General features: G+C 39.0%; 1 protein-coding gene across 4 annotated transcripts in view; it reads left to right on the plus strand.

The window, feature by feature from the left end:
• Positions 1–828: 828 nt before the first annotated feature.
• Positions 829–19,008, plus strand: part of ZNF566 (zinc finger protein 566) — a 32,164-nt gene continuing 13,984 nt past the window's right edge. The window contains exons 1-4 of one of the 4 annotated variants that reach the window (XM_061139159.1): positions 829–1,004; positions 10,661–10,733; positions 13,453–13,579; positions 13,882–13,980. In XM_061139159.1, the coding sequence (XP_060995142.1) occupies positions 10,725–10,733; positions 13,453–13,579; positions 13,882–13,980 (235 nt within the window). In that variant the 5' untranslated portion in view covers positions 829–1,004; positions 10,661–10,724. Of the gene's footprint in view, positions 1,005–1,076; positions 1,202–10,660; positions 10,734–13,452; positions 13,580–13,881; positions 13,981–19,008 lie in introns of those variants that run through there. The other 3 variants (XM_061139156.1, XM_061139157.1, XM_061139158.1) reach the window with 3 other exon arrangements.

A 19,008-nucleotide genomic window follows, 5' to 3' on the forward strand; every position in this document is an offset into this window, starting at 1 on the left:
TCCTGAATCCAGTTTCTCTTCCTATTATCACCAACACACTAACTCATACACCCCCGAGTTTTCATTACTTGCCTCCTGCAGAGCTGGCCTCACCGCCTCCCCTTCTCCTCACTCCCCGAACCACACAGAAATCAGTTCAGTAGCACAGAATAACATCAGCCCCCTTCCCAGCAACAGAAACCCCTTCCCAGCAGCAGAAATTCCACCCCGTTTCATGTTCAGGATTCCTCCGCCTTCAACCTCCCCAATCGCGTTGCAGATTCCCGGTACCCCTTCCCTTCGGCCTCCCAGACTAGTTTGGAGTCTCACAAGTTCAGGTCCCACAATTGCTCTACACTGAGGAACCCCTAAACCAAACTCACGGCCGAACAAAGGCCAAAACAGCGACCCAGGAAGTCTGCGCACGCCTTGGGCAGTGACACTCCCAGAAGTCTCCGCGGTGCGACCAGGCGCAGGCTAAGACCAATTTCAAACGGTCCATCCACAGCTCCCTTTTCCTGCTCCCTAACTACATTTCCCAGAAGGCTCGGCTGTGCGATTTCTCCCCGCTTGCGGTCTAGTTCTTTTCTTCCAGAGCCTGTTCAACTCCCGGGGATAGTAGAAACGTCCATTTTTAAACGCTTCACAGTGGGCTTTCTTGGGAGTCACGGCCCGAGGCTGAGCTAGGCTCTGTGAGGCCTCCGGTGGGCGGTTTGATGAGGGGGATGCAACCCTTTAGGCGGGGCCGCAGCTGATCTCTGATAGAAATCCGGTTGACCGGTAGCCATCTTGTCAGCCACAGGGATGTCTCTGACTACACTTCCCAGAGGACTCCTCGACAAGGACGTGATTCTCGCGTGATTCCAGCCTCAAAGTCACGCGCTGGCGGGACCCTCAGGTCCGCACCAGCTAGTGTTACCGTGTTGTGGAAGGTTCAGCTTCTTGGGAAGCTTGGGAGACCTGAGGTGGGGAACCAGAGAAGAGGGCGAGGCCGGAGCTTAGGCTTTGTACCTCTCTCTGAAGAGGTGAGTTGGAAATTGTGTGATTGTGTTTGCGTTAGTGTTTGTGATGAATGACCACGTGATTGTGTATGGCTCTTCCGGTAGTGAGCGTGTATGAGGTTCCAGTGATAACCCTTTGCTTAACTGTCTGAGAGCCTGTGACTGTGCCGATGTGACGGGATGCGTCCTGGTGATGTGCGTGTAATCACTTGCGGCAAATTGTATGTGGTAATTGTATGTGGGGGTGTGAGTAGCTTTTGACTCGGTGAATGTGATAGCGTTTGTCCCCGTAGAGGGGTGTGATCATGCGACTGTGGGCTGCAGAGTACGTGGGGGTACCTGTGGATACTGTGTGGTTTTATCTGTGGTGAGTGTGGTTGTGACTCTGCGGCCATATGCAGGTGTGCCGTGCCCGTGACAGTGCCGGTGTGACTGTCCTCTTGGTAAAAGTGTGATTGTGCTATGTGACGCTGGGTATGCGGCCCTGTGTTTGGGTTGTGGGTTATCTCTAGCTGTATGACACCCTGCTGGTTTAAATCTGTGTGATTATGTTTGTGTGACTGGAAAACGGTATGAAATTTTTTCACTTATGTGTATATATATATCTCTTTAAGCTTTATACAGTAGTTTTCCCCTATTTTTAAACTTTATATGAATGCTCCATACTGTCGTTTATCTCTTACTTTATTTGTACAACTGTGTTTTTGAGAATTATCCATATTAGATTTTAATAGTTGTTCATTTGTTTTCTTTGCTATATTCCATCATTAAACTACTGTTCTTCATCCCTTCTAGTAATGATGGAATTTGCGTTATTTCTAGTTTTTTTACTTTATAGACTATGCTGCCATGAACATTCTTTTACATAGATTACAATGTATGAGTTTACCTACCAAATGTAGTTCTAGGAGTGCTAGGTCATGTATCTTCCACTTTCCCAATAGTGCCAAGATATTTACTGAAGTGGGTGCCATGTTTATACTTTACATCAGTGTTTCAGACACCTCATTGCTCATGTCCCTATACCAAAACATGGTTCTGATAGTTTTTTGTTTTTTTTTTTTAACATTTTTATGATAGTAAAGTGCACAAATCTTAAGTATATGGCCATAAAACAGTTTCCTAGATCATCATAAAGAATTTTGTCAGCACCCCAGAAGATTCCCTTATATCCTTCCCAGATATTCCTCTCCCAGCATCAGTATTCAGAATTCTATAACCATTAATTAACTTGATCCATTGATGAATTTCATGTGTAAATGGAATTATATACCATGTATTCCTTTATGTCTGGTTTCTTTTGTTCCACATTATGTCTGTGAAGCTCATCTATGTTGTTGAGTGTAATTGTACTTGTTCTCATTACATTTGGGTGTATATTGCAATTTATTGAATCCACTGTTCAGTTCAGTTACTCAGTCGTGTCTTGACTCTTTGCAACCCCGTGGACTGCAGGATGCCAGGCTTTCCTGTCCATCACCAACTCCCAGAGCCTGCTCAAACTCATGTCCATCGAGTTGGTGATGCCATCCAACCATCTCATCCACTGTCATCCCCTTCTCCTCCTGCCTTCAATCTTTCCTAGCATCAGTGTCTTTTCCAGTGAGTCGGTTTTTCATATCAGATGACCAAAGTATTGGAGCTTCAGCATCAGTCCTTCCAATGAATATTCAGGATTGATTTCCTTTAGGATTGACTGGTTTGATCTCCTTGCAGTCCAAGGGACTCTCAAGAGTCTTCTTCAGCACCACAATTCAAAAGCATCAATTCTTTGGCACTCAGCTTTCTTTATGGTCCAACTCTCATAGCCATACATGACTACTGGAAACATTATAGCTTTGATTAGACGGACCTTTGTCAGCAAAGTAATGTATCTGCTTTTAAAAATGCTGTCTAGGTTTGTCATAACTTTTCTTCCAAGAAGCAAAAGTCTTAATTTCATGGCTGCAGTCACCACCTGCAGTGATTTGGAGCCGAAGAAAAGAAAGTCTGTCACTGTTTCTGTTGTTTCCCCATCTATTTGCCATGAAGTGATGGGACCAGATGCCATGATCTTAGTATTTTGAATGTTGAGTTTTAAGCCAGCTTTTTCACTCTCCTCTTTCACTTTCATCAAGAGGCTCTTTAGTTCCTCTTCGCTTTCTGCCATAAGGGTGATGTCATCTGCACTTATGAGGTTATAGATATTTCTCCCGGCAGTCTTGATTCTAGCTTGTGCTTTATGCAGCCTGGCATTTTGCATGATGTACTCTGCATATATAAGTTAAATAAGCAGGGTGACAATATACAGCCTTGGTGAACCCCTTTCCCAATTTGGAACCAGTCCGTTGTTCCATGTCTGGTTCTAACTGTTCCTTCTTGACCTGCATATAGATTTCTCAGGAGGCAGGTAAGGTGGTCTGGTATTCCCATCTCTTGAAGAATTTTCCAGTTTGTTGTGATCCATACAATGACTTTGGTATAGTCAGTAAAGCAGAGGTAGATGTTTTTCTGGAACTCTCTTGCTTTTTTTTGTGTTCCAGTGGATGTTGGCAATTTGATCTCTGGTTCCTCTGCCCTTTCTAAATCCAGCTTGAGCCTCTGGAAGTTTTCAATTCACGTACTGTTGAAACCTCGCTTGGAGAATTTTGGGCGTTAATATGCTAGTGTGTGAGATGAGTGCAATTGTGCGGTAGTTTGAACATTCTTTGGCATTGGAATGAAAACTGACCTTTTCCAGTCCTGGGACCACTGCTGAGTTTTCCCAATTTGCTGGCATATTGAGTTCACAGCATCATCTTTTAGGATTTGAAATAGCTTAGCTGGAATTTCTGCACCTCCACTAGCTTTGTTTGTAGGGATGCTTCCTAAGGCCCATTTGACTTCGCACTCCAGGGTGTCTGGCTCTAGGTGAGTGAACATACATACCATCGTGGTTATCTGGGTCGTTAAGATCTTTTTTGTATGGTTCTTCTGTGTATTCTTGCCACCTCTTCTTAGTATCTTCTACTTCTATTAGGTCCATACATTTTCTGTCCTTTATTGTACCATCTTTGCATGAAATGTCCCCTTGGTATCTCTAATTTTCTTGAAGAGATCTCTAATCTTTCCCATTCTATTGTTTTTCTCTATTTCTTTGCATTGATCACTGAGGAAGCAGATAAGTTCCTGCTGTTCTTTGGAACTCTGCATTCAGACGGGTATATTTTTTCTTTTCTCCTTTGCCTTTAGCTTGTCTTCTTTTCTCAGCTATTTGTAAGGCCTCCTCAAACAGCCATTTTGCCTTTTTGCATTTCTTTTTTTGGGGGGTGGTTGATCACTGCCTCCTGTATGATGTCATGAACCTCTGTACATAGTTCTTCAAGCACTCTATCATCTAATCTTTTGAATTTATTTGTCACTTCCAATGTATAATTGTAAGGGATTTGATTTAGGTCATACCTGAATGGTCTAGTGGTTTTCCCTAATTTCTTCAATTTAAGTCTGAATTTTGCAATAAGGAGTTCATGACCTGAGCCACAGTCAGCTCCTGGTCTTATTTTTGCTTACTGTATAGAACTTCTCCATCTTTGGCTGCAAAGAATATAATCAGTCTGATTTCGGTATTGACCATCTGGTGATATCCACGTGTAGAGTCGTCTCATGTGTTGTTGAAAGAGGGTGTTTCCTATAACCAGTGCATTCTCTTGGCAAAACTCTTAGCCTTTGCCCTGCTTCATTTTGTACTTCAAGGCCAAACTTGCCTGTACTCCCCGTATTTCTTGACTTCCTATTTTTGTACGTGATTACACTGTTGAGGGACATTTAATAGTTTCCAATTTGTGGCTATTACAAATTGTGTTGCTGCTATGAACATTCTACTGTGGTTTTGATGAACACATAAATGCTCTTCTCGGGGTTTCCCTGTTGGCCCAGTGGTAAAGAATTTGCCTGCAATGCAGGAAATTCAGGTTCAATCCCTGGGTGGAAAGATCCCCTGGAGAAGGAAATGACAACCTACTCCAGTATTCTTGCCTTGGGAAATCCCATGGACAGAGGAACATAGAGGGCTATAGTCCATGGAGTCGCAAAGAGTCAGACATGACTGAATAACTAAAGACCAACCAGGAGGATCCCACATGCCAGAGAGCAACGAAGCCACAACTATAGAGCCTGTGCTCTAGACCCTGGCAGCCACAACTACAGAGCCTATGGACTGCAACTTCTGAAGCCCAAGCACCCTAGAGCCATGCTCAGCAGTAAGGAAAGCCATTGCAATAAGACTGCATTGCAACTAGACTGTAGCTCCCACTTGCTGCAACTAGAGAAAAGCCTGCGTAGAAGCAAGGATCCAGCACAAACTAAGCTAACTAAATAATCGTTAAAATAAATAAATGCTCTTCTCTTGCGTAAATCTTTAGGAGTGGAATTGCTAGATCACTGGGCGACCCCCTTGGACTGTAGCCCTCCAGCCTCCTCTGTTCATGGAATTCTTCAGGCAAGAAAAATGGTGTGGGTAGCCATTCCCTTCTCCAGGGGAATCTTCCTGACCCAGGTCTCACACATTGAGGCAGATTCCTTACCCTCTGAGCCATCAGGGAAACCCTAGATCATTGGGCAGGCATATGTTTAATTGATACTACCAGTATCTTATGTTGTACCAATTTACACTCCATCCAGTAATGTATGAGAGTTTCAGTTGCTCTACATCATGTCTGTTATTTGAAATTATCAATCTTTTGTTTTAACTATTCTGGTGGATATATAACAGAGTTTCATCACAGTTTTTAATTTGCATTTCCCTGATGTGTTAACGATGTTCAGCACCGTTTCAAATTTTTATTAGCCATTCAGATAGCCAGTTTTTAAAAGTGTCCTCTTGTCCTTTTAATTTTTTTTTTCACTTTTAAGAAACTTTTTACTTTTATATTGTAAGCATAAGGCAAAGGATTCCAATACACTCTTCACTCAGGTGTCCACAGTACAATTAGGAGAACCAGGAAATTTACCCTGATACACGACTTTTGCTAATTTACAGACTTTATTTAAATTTTTCTAATTGTCTTATCAGTCCTCTGCTCTGTTAAAGAATCCTACCTAAATGCCCAGGTTGATTTAGTTGTCTCATTTTATTAGTATTCCTCCCATCTGACATAGTTCTTTAGTCCTTTTTATCTTTTATGACTGTGACACTTTTGAAGAGCACTGGCCAGTTATTTTGTTGAATGTCTTTTTTTTTTTTTTTTTTTTAAATTGGAGGCTAATTACTTTACAATATTGTAGTGGTTTTTGCCAAACATCAACATGAATCAGCCACAGGCACACATGTGTTCCCCATCCAGAACCCCCCTCCCACCTCCCTCCCCATTCCATCCCTCTGGGTCATCCCAGTGCAGCAGCCCTGAGCACCCTGTCTCATGTATCGAACCTGAACCAGCGATCTGCTTCACATATGATAATATACACGTTTCAGCACTACCGTCTCAAATCATCCCACCCTCACCTTCTCCCACAGAGTCCAAAAGACTGTTCTTTACATCTGTGTCTCTTTTGCTGTCCCGCATATAGGGTCATCATTACCATCTTTCTAAATTCCATATATGCGTTAGTATACTGTATTGGTGTTTTTCTTTCTGAATTACTTCACTCTGTATGATAGGCTTCAGTTTCACCCACCTCATTAGAACTGATTCAAATGTATTCTTTTTAATGGCTGAGTAATATTCCATTGTGTATTTGTACCATAGCTTTCTTATCCATTTGTCTGCCGATGGATATCTAGGTTGCTTCCATGTCCTAGCTCTTGTAAACAGGGCCGCGATGAGCTTTGGGGTACATGTGTCTCTTTCAATTCTGGTTTCCTCAGTGTGTATGCCCAGCAGTGGGATTGCTGGGTCATATGGCAGTTCTATTTCCAGGTTTTTAAGGAATCTCCACACTGTTCTCCATAGTGGCAGTACTAGTTTGCATTCCCACCAACAATGTAAGAGGGTTCCTTTTTCTCTGCACCCTCTCCAGCATTTATTGTTTGTAGACTTTTTGATAGCAGCCATTCTGACTGGTGTGAGATGGTACCTCATTGTGGTTTTGATTTGCATTTCTCTGATAAAGAGTGATGTTAAGCATCTTTTCATGTATTTGTTAGCCATCTGTATGTGTTCTATGGAGAATTTTTAGTTCTTTGGCCTATTTTTTGAATGTCTTTAAATTTGAATTTGTCTGCTGTTTCTTCTTGGCTAAATTTAGACTTTGCCTTTTTGGCAAAAGGATCACAGAAATAATTTCTTCTTCTCAATGTGTCATGTCAGAAGCTATATGATATCTCATTACTAGTAGTGTTAACTTAGGTTACTTGGTTAGAGTGATTTCTCCCTGGTTTCTTCTTTGTAAAATTACTGTTTTCCCCCTTTTAATTAGTAAGTATCAGATGGTTTTAAAAAAAAAAATATTTATTTGATTGGTTGTGCCAGGTCTTAGCTGTGCCATGTGGGATCTAGTTCTCTGACCAGGGATTGAACCTGGGCTCCTGCATTGGGCAGATAGTCTTAGCCACGAGACCATCAGAGAAGTCCCTCAGATGGTTTTTCTTTTTGATCCCAGGAAGATCCCCTGGAGAAGGGAATAGCAACTCACTCCAGTATTCTTGCCTGGAGAATTCCATGGACAGAAGAGCCTGGCGGGTTACAATCCATGAGATCAGAGAGACAGATGTGACTTAGGACTAAACAAAAATAACAGATTATCTTTTCAATGTCAATGGCATCTGTAAAGATATTCTCTTTTCATTACTGATTTTGTTCATTTGTATTATCCCTCTCTTTTTCATCGTGCTGTTGGTAATAGGTCTTTTATTCCTCTGAGTACTGTCAAGAATTATTTTCCTTTCTCTTTGGTTTTCAACAGTTTGACTCTAACAATTTGCTTGGTTGTGGTTTTGCTTTTGTGTGTTTGTTTTGTTTACCTTCTTGTATATTATTATTCTGTTTGCTGAGCTTCTTGAAACTCTTGTTAGGATTTTTAATCAATTTATTCAAATATTAATTCCTGTCCAGTCTCTTTTCTTCTCTGAGACTCCACTTACATGTGTGGTGATCTTTTAACTGTCCCATATATCTTTTACACTCATTTCTGGGTTTTTTTTTTCTCTTGTACTTCATGTGGATATTTTTTGTTGGCTTGTCTGAGTTCAGTAACCCTGGTTTCTCAAAACCATGCAGTAACTTATTATTTCCTAATTGGCTGAAATAGATAGTCTGTTTGTTTCTTTTTTATGGATTTCACTTGTGTTTAGTTTCTTCATCTTATCATCCATTCATTTGCCTGTCGTCTCCTTGGTTGTCTTCAACATTTTAGTTGTAGCTATTAATATTTTAAATGGTTTGCCTACTCCAGTATCTAAATTGTCTTTGGTTCTGCTTGTTTTCTGTTTTTATCTCCTTGCATGTCTAGTAATCTTTAATTGGATAAGAGATACTGTGTCTAAAACAATCATAGGGGCCAAAGCCAGTCACTAACTACTTCTGCTTTCTTATTATATATGAAGAATTAAACTGCTTTTCAGGTCCCTATTACTAACAGACAAGTACAATTCCTAGCATACAGGAAATTTTCAGGATAATGCTGGAAATAATTTAAAACATTACATTTTTTGATTAAAAGATAGGTTTATTATTTAGATGAGTGCAAAATTCTCAAAAATTTTAAGCTACTTATTAGAGTGTGAGACTTCTCTATAGTGTTATCTTTTGACAGTGCTCTTTGCCTAGGTGTGATTGTGTTGCAAACATACTGTGGTCTTGGCTACAGAGATCGTTGGCTTTAAAAGAGAGGAGCAGATCCTCCAGATGGAAGAATTCAGCCTGGGGGAGGGTACCATCTAGGGGAAAAGATGAAGAGCATTGGGAATGTGAGAAGCATTGTATGAAGCTATTGAGATGAGATGTTTCCATTCTGCTTGACAGGGACAACACCTGAGGAATATCAGGGAAAGGCTAGGAAGACAGACTAGAAAAGGGGACTTAAAAGTGAGGAATATAGGAGAAGGAATTCTTTTCAAATCTTTCTGGATAACTGTTGATTCTTTAGTGTCTAGCACAGTACCTGGTACATGATAGGCTGTGCAGTTGAGAAAAATACTAAGAATACTAGGTTAAAGGAATGCTTTCAGGTTTTAAGGAAGAGGCATTTATGGATTACTTTGGTTTTCATGTCTGGAATTTGTTTACCTGTGGGGGAATGCAGTGAGTAACTAGGGGTAGGGGTAAAAGTAGCTATTGAATAATAGATACAGTGATACCATAATATTATTTCCTGAGTGGTCAGTTTTACATGAAATTATTGACAGTTGATGATCAAGGAGTTTGATGCATAGTGGAATGCTCACTGCCCCTTATACTTTTATAATGTTCAGTTTATTACATTCTCATAGCCTATTGACAGACACGAATTTTCTTAAACATTTAGACATCGATCACAAATTCACTTATCCCCCTAAAACGTTTTAGGCTTCTGTTAGTAAAGGAAATAGACAGAATATACAGTTTTCACAAATTTTATTACTATACTTATAGTCAAAAGCTATTCTAAAGCAACAGTGATACGGATTTAGTCCATTTCTGTGTTATTTCTGTGATTTTACTTCCTTTCTGTTGTTATGCTGGTTTTAATATTGTCCCCAAATTACTGTAAATTCTGTAAAATTACTTCGTTTGCTTTTTTTGGATTACAGTTTTCTTAAGTCAAGTTTCATGAACCCCAAAAGTTTTCTGAAACTAGACAAGATTAGAGGATCTGGTTTATCAATCATATGTTTCTTGGTCAGGATTTGGGACCTGATTGTACAATCCAAGATCACTGAAAATTGATTTGACCAATGTATATCCAAATTAAAATGCATATGACCAGCTTTTAGGAATTAATCATTCAGAATTCTGCACAGGTAAAATGATATATTAATATGTACAAGAATATTTACTATAGCATTGTTTGTTATGGTGAAAGACAGGAAACAACCCAAATGATAATTGGTGGCAGATTAGTTGAATAAATTAAAGTGAATCCATTTAATAGAATCCATTGTAGGCTAAGAGAATTAATTATGTATCTTTGAATGTACTAGTTGGGATCTGGTCCAAGATACTTTAAGTAAAAATAGCAATGTGTTTAACAATGTATGGGCTTCCCTGCTGGCTCAATGGTAAAGAGTCCTCCTGCCAATGCAAGAGATGCAGATTCAATCCCTGGGTCAAGAAGATCCCCTAGAGAAGGAAATGGCAGCCCACTCTAATATTCTTCCCTGGGAAATCCCATTGGCAGAGGAGGCTGGAGGGGTACAGTCCATGGACACAAAAGAATCAGACTTGACTTAGTGACTAAACAACAACAACATAACAGTGTATATAATATGCTGCAATTTGTAATTTTTAAAAAGTATATCTTTGTGTATATATGAGTATACATGCGGGGCTTCCCTGGTGGCTTACCTGGTGAAGAATCTGCTTGAGGATATATACAAGCTAGATTCTCTATGCCATATCAAGTGCTCCAGATCTGTCCTGTTGTAGTCAAGGCCTGAGGTTTCTGGAGTAGGGGACAATTAGAGATTTGCCCATTCTTTTCACTAATCCCTCCAGTGTTTGTGTGTAGTTAGCAGAGGGGAAATGATCATACTGGGAGCTGAGAGGCAAGTGGCATCTTGTATAACTTCTTTCTGTCTTCTCCAGCTCTGCCTTTTTCCAAAAAAGGAGCCCAGAGAAGAACTGGTCCTTTTCTGCCAATATCAAAGCCATGGCTCAGGTGAGATGCTGTTTCTTTTTGCTCAGATAGAGTCATTTTTACCCCTAGTACATGTAAATATTTGCTTTCCTTATCACGATGCTTTTTGGTGTTTAAAAACAATAGCAGCCTTCAGACAGTTCAGTTATACACAGTGCCAAAGTTCTCTTACTCTTGCTCTAAAGAAAAGGTCTCTAATAAGCCAATTCAAAAATTGCTCTCTTGGTTGGAGGTATTTATAGAAAATATAAGTGGTTAGATAATCATTAAAAAAAGGAAAGAATATCTGGTTAAAGATCTTTATAGTCTTAGTTACAGGTAACTGTTTGAGGGCTAAGGGGTTAGATACCAAGTTTCTCTGAAGAAGTCTTAATCAAATTAAAATCCATTAGAAAATTGCTTATGGATTTCATCTTAAATCCTGATTTGTTCCCACATACTGTGAATTGCATAATATAAAAACAATCTGGCTGATTCATATCAATGTATGACAAAACCCACTGGGAAAAAAAAAAAAAAAAAAACAATCTGACTGAGACCAGGTTTGAAAAAAAATTTTTTTGCACTGGTTAACATGGTCTCCCTTCAGGAACCTGACCCCTATTTCCTCCTAAAACAACCCAGTGCCCTCCACAGTTCCTTCTTTTAAATAACTTTTACTCATTTAATAAGTCTTTCACCGTCTTCTGTCAGATTTGTGTCAGAACTCTTGGTAGAACAGAAATGTGTTTTCTATTAGTTAATGAATCTAATTTGCTTCAACAGTGATTGATGGGATGGAGATGGGTAGGGTAATTAGGGTACCTCATAGGGAAAAGCCCTGATCATCTCCATAGACTTAGATTTTCCAGGAAGAAAATTTGTGGGATGGTTTTGTTTGATGTCATTCTTAATACACAGAAAGGTCTCTTAATGTATGAGCCCTTCAGGTTTAGGGGTATGACTGGTGGTTGGTACAAAGCTCTAACACCCCACGAGACCATCCATGATAAATAGACTTCAATAATGCCATTGTGTGAAGCTGGATCATGCTCTGTCAATTTCCTGTAGCTTAGGAACAAAGGGTATTTACATCAAGCAATGGGCGGTTTTAGATAAAATTGGACCAACGTTGGGAAGGTCTTTAAAGATCACCTTCAGCCTCAATGTCTGAAAGCAAAGGAGAAGTCATTTATTTCCATATTACAAAACATTCAGTGAAAAAAGAATGCTTATGAAAGGAATTTGTTTAACAAGAAATAACTCTTATTATATAGTTTATAATAGTGTGGCATTAGAATGGATCAGTCTTGAATTATATGAAAATTTAATTTCCTAAGATAAAATATTTTTTAAAGTTATTTGTACATGTTCACGAGTAAAGTAGGGCTATTTCATTCTGGCCTCACTACCAGTTTCACTCCAAAAGGTAGCTGCCTTCAACTCTTGAATAGTGATTATCAGTTTTACTCATTATCTTTTGACTTACTGCAGAGTGGAAAGGACATTATACTCATATTGCACCCTTCATTTCCTCTGATCCTGTCATTATATCACAATTTTTGGTTAAATCGATAGTGTACACATTGTCACAACTGCAAATATCCCTCACTGCTGAGCCAGATCATGGCTTTATTCTGTTACAGCCTTTCATTTTTCCTGAGGTTAATTGCTCTTTCCCCTCATTTGCTTACTTGTCCATGTATTTATATCTAAAATCTTTAGAATCACTGCCACATGCAAGTCAGTTTGTTTTCCATCTGATCAAACACATCAATTCCTTTTGAACATGGAAACTTCCATTCCTGTTCCCTTTTTCACCCTGCTCCCATTTTGTCTAGTTGCTCTCTAGGCCTGTTTCTCAAAAACTTCCCCTTTTTTCCCTGGGATTTTCCTTCTCTGTTTTCCTGTGTTAATTCACATATTTATTGAATCTCATGTCTTCCTCTTCTCTGGTTTACTCTCTGATTTTGGTAGATCACAACCTCTGATAGTTTCCTGAGAAATTGTGCTTGAGTCTTTTCATGTCTGGGGGTTTCTTTTTTCAGTTGTCACAACAGAATCACAATTTGGTTATACAATTCTAGGTCAGAATTTCTTTTCTTTTGGGCGGAGCTTGGGAGATTTAGTGCCCTGACCAGAGATTGAACCTGTGCTCCCTGGTTCCAGGGGGCATTGGGAGCGTGGAGTCTTAACCATTGGACTGCCAGGGAAGTCCCCAGAATTTCTTCATTAGCATGTTGAAGAATTGTTCTTACCATTTCTTATTTTTAGTGGTTTTCTTAAGAACCCCATTGCCTCTGTGATTCTTGATGGCTTTTATCCAACCTGCTCTCCTCTGGATGCTTTTAATGTCTTCTCTTTTCTCTTATTCTGAAATTATACCCTTAGCTGTTTTGGAAAAGAAACTCACATGTATTCATAACATAGCATTTGCAAAGTGTTTGTATATACTACTTCATAGAATTGGGAAACTCATCTTGGCTGGATTTTATACCTCCCCAGACTTACTTGGATAACAGAAGTGCCCAACTATCCACAGGTAGTTTTGCCTGGAGGAAACAGAATGACTTGAAAGCAGAGTGATTCAGTCCTGTTTATTTGTTTACAGTCCTCCAGAGGCATCCCATTCAGTTCCACTCTGTGTGCTTGCTGTTTTCAATTCTTCTTTTCTTTTTTTCTTCTCTCTTTCCTTCACAAAAGCAAATGTTTTTATTGATCAAACCTAATTTTTAAAAATTTAACGTGGTTGTTGTTCCAGGAGTCAGTGATGTTCAGTGATGTGTCCATAGACTTCTCTCAGGAGGAGTGGGAATTCCTGAATGATGATCAGAGAGATTTATACAGAGATGTGATGTTGGAGAATTACAGCAACCTGGTTTCAATGGGTAAGGACATCCATAATAATTTAGATTCTGCCCTGAGACGGTCTATTTCCTCTGGTGTTATACTCACCTACTTCTCAAGTAACTGTTTGTGTTTCTATCCACACCCTGTTCCCAGAGGAATGTTTTTAATCTTGTAGAGCTAGAAAGAGGAAGCTGCACTGAGTTGTGAGGAAAGTTTCAAGTGCTCTTTTATGTTTCATAAATCTGATGTATCTTCCTTTGACTCTTTCTTAATAATGAAAGGGCTGGATTTGAATTCTGGGACATTCTCAACATAAACCTCTCCTTACTTCTTTTGTAAGCAGGACATTCTATTTCTAAACCAGATGTGATCTCCTTCTTGGAGCAAGGGAAGGAGCCCTGGTTGGTTGACAGAGAACTAACAAGAGACCAGTGGCCAGGTAAGTGAGGCATGGCAGGTGATGACCCAATCAGTCAATGGAAAGATTACACCTTTGAAATGCAGTCGGGGAAGCTTCCCTTAAAAACTTTAGGCCTGTTGTGCAAAAAGTAAGCCTTTTCAGCATGACCTTTCAAATGACCTTACCTTTTCCCCTTACTTAACACACTCTGCCTGCTCCTCTTATGCTTCTCCTCTTATGCTTCTGTCCCAATTCTAACGAGCCGGTGCCCTCCTCCGCCTTCTCTAATAATCCTCCTTTCTATGCATAATTTGAATCTACTTCCTTATCTGCTTCTTATCCTCTTTTGTACTTAGTCTTCAAAGAGCATCACTGTCTCCTGAAATACTATTTTTTTCTTATGAAAAAAGTCTTATGAAAGACTCACTTCCTCTAGAGCTTATAAGATACAGTAGATACACTCATTGGTTCATTCATACTTTTAATGAACATTTGCTGATTTTCTAATGTGTGTGAAGTACTCTGCTAGGTACAGAAAGATTAAAAAATGCGTAAGTGGGAATTCACTGGCAATCCAGTGGTTAGGACTCTGCACTTCCACTGTAGGGAGCACAGGTGCAATCCTTAGTCAGGGAACTAAGATCCCGCAAGCCACTGGCGCAGCCAGGGAAAAAATAAAGAATAAGCAATTTCAGAGTTTATAGCTTAATGTGGGTGCTATTTATAATTTGTAAAATTTAGAAGCACGAGAGAGGTTAAAATAGGGAGCTCAGCAGAAAGGGGGGGCTAAAGAGATAGAAGAGGAGTTGATCCACATAGCTGTCATAAGAGAGACATTGGAGCACACATGTCATTGAGTTTAGAGTGCTTGAAAAAATAATCTGTGCCTCCATTGAGATCTTAGGGCTAACAAAGATAAAGAAAAAAAGAAAAAAAAACAAGACAGCATGTTCCTTCATTCAGTATATGTTTTGTGTGATTTTTTTTTAATTTCTATTTTACATTGAAGCATAGTTGATTTAACAATGTTGTGTTAGTTTCAGATGTACAGCAGAGTGATTGTTATACATATACGTGTATCCTTTTTGAAATTCTTTCCCCATTTAGGTTATTACAGAATATTGAGCAGAGTTCCCTGTGCTGTATAGTAGGTCCTTGTTGGTTATCTGTGTTAAATATAGCAGTGTGTACAAGTCAGTCCCAAATTCCCAGTCTGTCACCCCTCCCTATCCTTCCCCCCAGGTAATTATAAGTCATTCTCTAAGCCTGTGAGTCTGTTTCTGTTTTGTATATAAGTTCATTTGTGTCATTTATTTTTTAGATTCCACATATAAGCAATATCATAGGAAATTTTGTCTTTCTCTGTCTGACTTACTTCACTTGGTATGATAATCCTCAGGTCCATCCATGATGCTACAAATAGCATTATTTTGTTCTCTTTAATAGCTGAGTAATATTCCATTGTATATATGTATCATATCTTCTTTATTCATTTATCTGTCGATAGATCAGTATATGTATATTGAATACCTATTGCATGCCCAGAGCTACTCTCAACACTTGAAATTAGAGCAGTGAGTAGAATATGCAGAATGTCTATTCCCAGAGTTTACTCTCAGCTGCAGGGAGAGATACAGAAATAAATGAATATATAATGGTAAGTGCTGAAAAGAATAAGTGGAGAAGTGGAGATGCTATTTTATGTGACAGGGTACAAGAAACTTTCCAATAAGGTGACATTGGGACAGAGACCTGAAGAAGTATAGCTATAAATCATTGTATGTGATTACTAGGAAGAACATTCCAGAGGAACCCAGACATTGAAGGGCCTCAGGCAGGTATGCATTGGCTGTGTGTGGGGAGCAGCCAGGAGGCCGGTGCCTCTTCTACCCCGGTGGTTATTCACGTATTTTCAAATGCAAGACCTCTTGTCACTTCACGCTTGCATAACCTCAGTATGTAATTCTAAAAAGCAGACATTGTCTCCCTTACATAACTTGACTGCTTTGTCATCCCCAATAACTTTTACACTGATTTCTTGGTACATCGAATTGTTTTAGTGTCATTTTACTAAGTACTAGTGAGAGGGGACATTTTCACCTTCATGGTGCTACTATCTTTAACATGTTCACTACTATATTTTACACTTTTTGTCTATTACTGCTCTAATTCTCCTCAGTCAATTTTTATGGATTTTATAAAATAAAAACATTATATACCTATTTCCATGGGGTGTTTTGTACTTCATAAATTTTAATTTGGATTGGCATCTTTTAAAAATATATTTATTTATTTATTTGGCTGCGTCCAGTCTTAATTGCTGCACTCAGAATCTTCGTTGCATCCTGTGCAATCTTCCATTGTGGCACACCAGCTCAGTAGTTGTGGCACGTGGGCTTAGTCGCTCTGTGGCATGTGGGATCTTAGCTCCCCAACCAGGGATCAAACCTGGCTTCCCCTGTACTGCAAGGCGGATGTTTAACCACTGGACCGTCAGGGAAATCCCTGGATTGGCATCCTTAAGTGTATGCTCTCATGTGTTTGCAGTCATCTCTTTTGTGGTTATTACAATTTCTGATTTTAGAAAATTAGCTGACCTCTACAAATTTCATAGATACCTTGTTCTTTTAAAAAAAAATTTTTTTTGCTATATTTTAAAATAATTTTTATTTATTTATTTATTTTTGGCTATGCTGGGTCTTCATTGCTGCTCGGGCTTTTCTCTAGTTGTGGCTAGCGGGGGCTACCCGCTGGCTGCAGTGCTCAGGCTTCTCATTGCAGTGGCTTTTCTTGTTGCAGAGCACAGGCTCCAGGGCTTGCAGGTTTCAGTGGTTGTGGCATACAGGCTTCGTTGCTCTGCAACATTGTGGGATCTTCCGGGATCAGGGATCAGACCTGTGTCTCCTGCTTTGGCAGACAGATTCTTTACCACTAAGCCACCAGGGAAGCCTCTCTGCTGTTTTTAATAGCATCTAAATCCATTTTAAAGTTCTTTTACAATAAACTATAAACTGAGAGTACATCTCAATCCCCTCTCCCCTGCCCCTGATGGCTTATTTTAGCACCATTTATTCAACAGCTGCTTATGTCATCGTTGTTTCGTCCGCCTGTTCGTTTGAAGTTTTGGTTTATGTTACTTTGTATTTCAGGGCCTCTTTCTGTTTCTTTGCTCCATTTATCCACTTCTACCTTCAGAGATAGATATGCCCAGCAGACAGTTTAATATATTTTAATTATTTTTATTGGAAATTTTCTCAAGTACAGAAAGGTAACAAACTATAGGTAGACATTTAAACAGTTATAAAACGAACTCTCATGGAAACATCACCCAGATCTTAAGAACTTGCAACACTGTCAGCACATCTATGTCCACAGTATCTTTGTGCCCCTTTATACTGTTACCAATTAAGAGAGCCACCACAGTATAGTTCAGTTTTGAGTTTGAAATTTATATACATAGAATCGTACTATATATACTTTTATGTTGTTTTTTATGAATCATTTTGCTTTTAAGATTCATACATATTATTTCTTATAGTCAGAGTTGATTGATTCAGTTATACCAATATACTACAGTTTATTTTTCGGTTCTACTGTTCATAGGGAGTTAGGTTGTTTCCACTTTTGGACGGTTAAAAATTGCTACTATGAACATTTTCTGTGTGATATGAATAGAGAAATGAATGGATCACATGGCATCATATCTTTAGTTGTCCAGTTTTCAACTTTTTTTTAAGTTCTCAGGTTTTGTTTTGTTTTAATACTTTTATTTATTTTTGCCTGTGCTGGGTCTTCATTGCTTTGTGCAGGCTTTCTGCAGTTGTGGTGAGCAGGAGCTACTTTTCATTGTGTTATGTGAGCTTCTCATTGCAGTGGCTTCTAGAGAGCATGGGCTTAAGTAGCTGCAGCTCCTGGGCCCTTTGAGCACAGGCTCAGTAGTTGTGACGCATGGGCTTAGCTTTTCCACAGCGTGTGGAATCTTCCCTGACCAGGGATTAAACCCATGTCCCCTGCATTGGCAAGTGGATTCCTATCCACTGTGCCACCAGGGAAGTTCTCCACTTTTCTTTAATGCTTATACTAGATTACAGTCCTACCAGCAGTAAATAGGAGCTTCCATTGTTGCACATGCTTCCTAACATATTGTCAAACTTAGATTTTTATCAATTGCTGAGTATATATAGTGATTCTTCAGTGTGGTTTTAGTTTGCATTTCCCTTTTTACTGATGCACTTGAAGACATTTTCATATCGTTGTTTTTTTTGAAATTCTTCTTTAGCTAATTGCCTGTTCAAGTCTTTCTTACCTGTTTTTCTTTGGATTCCCTGTGTTTTTAATGATGTGTAAGAGTTCTTTATATATTTTGCTTATTGAGTATATTCCATGTTCTAAAAATTGCTAGTGTCTTCTTCACTCTAAGTTATCTTTTAGTGCTCTTTATGGTTTCTTTTTGTGAACAGAGGTTCTTGGTCAGATTTATCAGTCTTCTGTTTTGGGCTTCACACTTATTTGGTCTTATGTAGGAAATTCTTCCTTGGCCTATCTTTGAATCTGATTTATAATACATAAACAGAATCACACTATCTGTACCTTTTGTCCTGTTTAAGAAAATTTTGATTACTGTGAAGATACTCTTTTATGTTTTCTTCTTGATGTTTGATTGTTTTTCCTTTATAAACTTTTCCTCTAAGGGGCTAAATTTTTACTGTAATACATTCAGGTGTGGTTACTTTTATTTCTCCATATTTTGTTTCTGGTTGTATTTTTAAATCCAAGAATTTATATCTTTTTCTGGTGAGAGGAAATCCTTGGCAGTCATCTCTTTAAACATTACCTTGCTACCATTTCCTCTTTTCTCTCTTGAGCTCCTACTTAACAGAAATAAAACATCTGGATCACCTCTGATTTATTTTTTTTTAACCTCTGATGTTTTAAATTCTTCATCTCTTTTTCTATTTATGCTGCCTTTACATAGGATTCCTTACTTTGATACTACTCTACATAAGATAGATAACCAACAAGGACCCACTGTATAGCCCAGGGAAGTATACTCAGTATTATGTAACA

The sequence above is a fragment of the Dama dama genome, chromosome 4 (genome assembly GCF_033118175.1).
Source record: "Dama dama isolate Ldn47 chromosome 4, ASM3311817v1, whole genome shotgun sequence".
In the NCBI taxonomy this organism is placed as follows: Eukaryota; Metazoa; Chordata; class Mammalia; order Artiodactyla; family Cervidae; genus Dama; species Dama dama.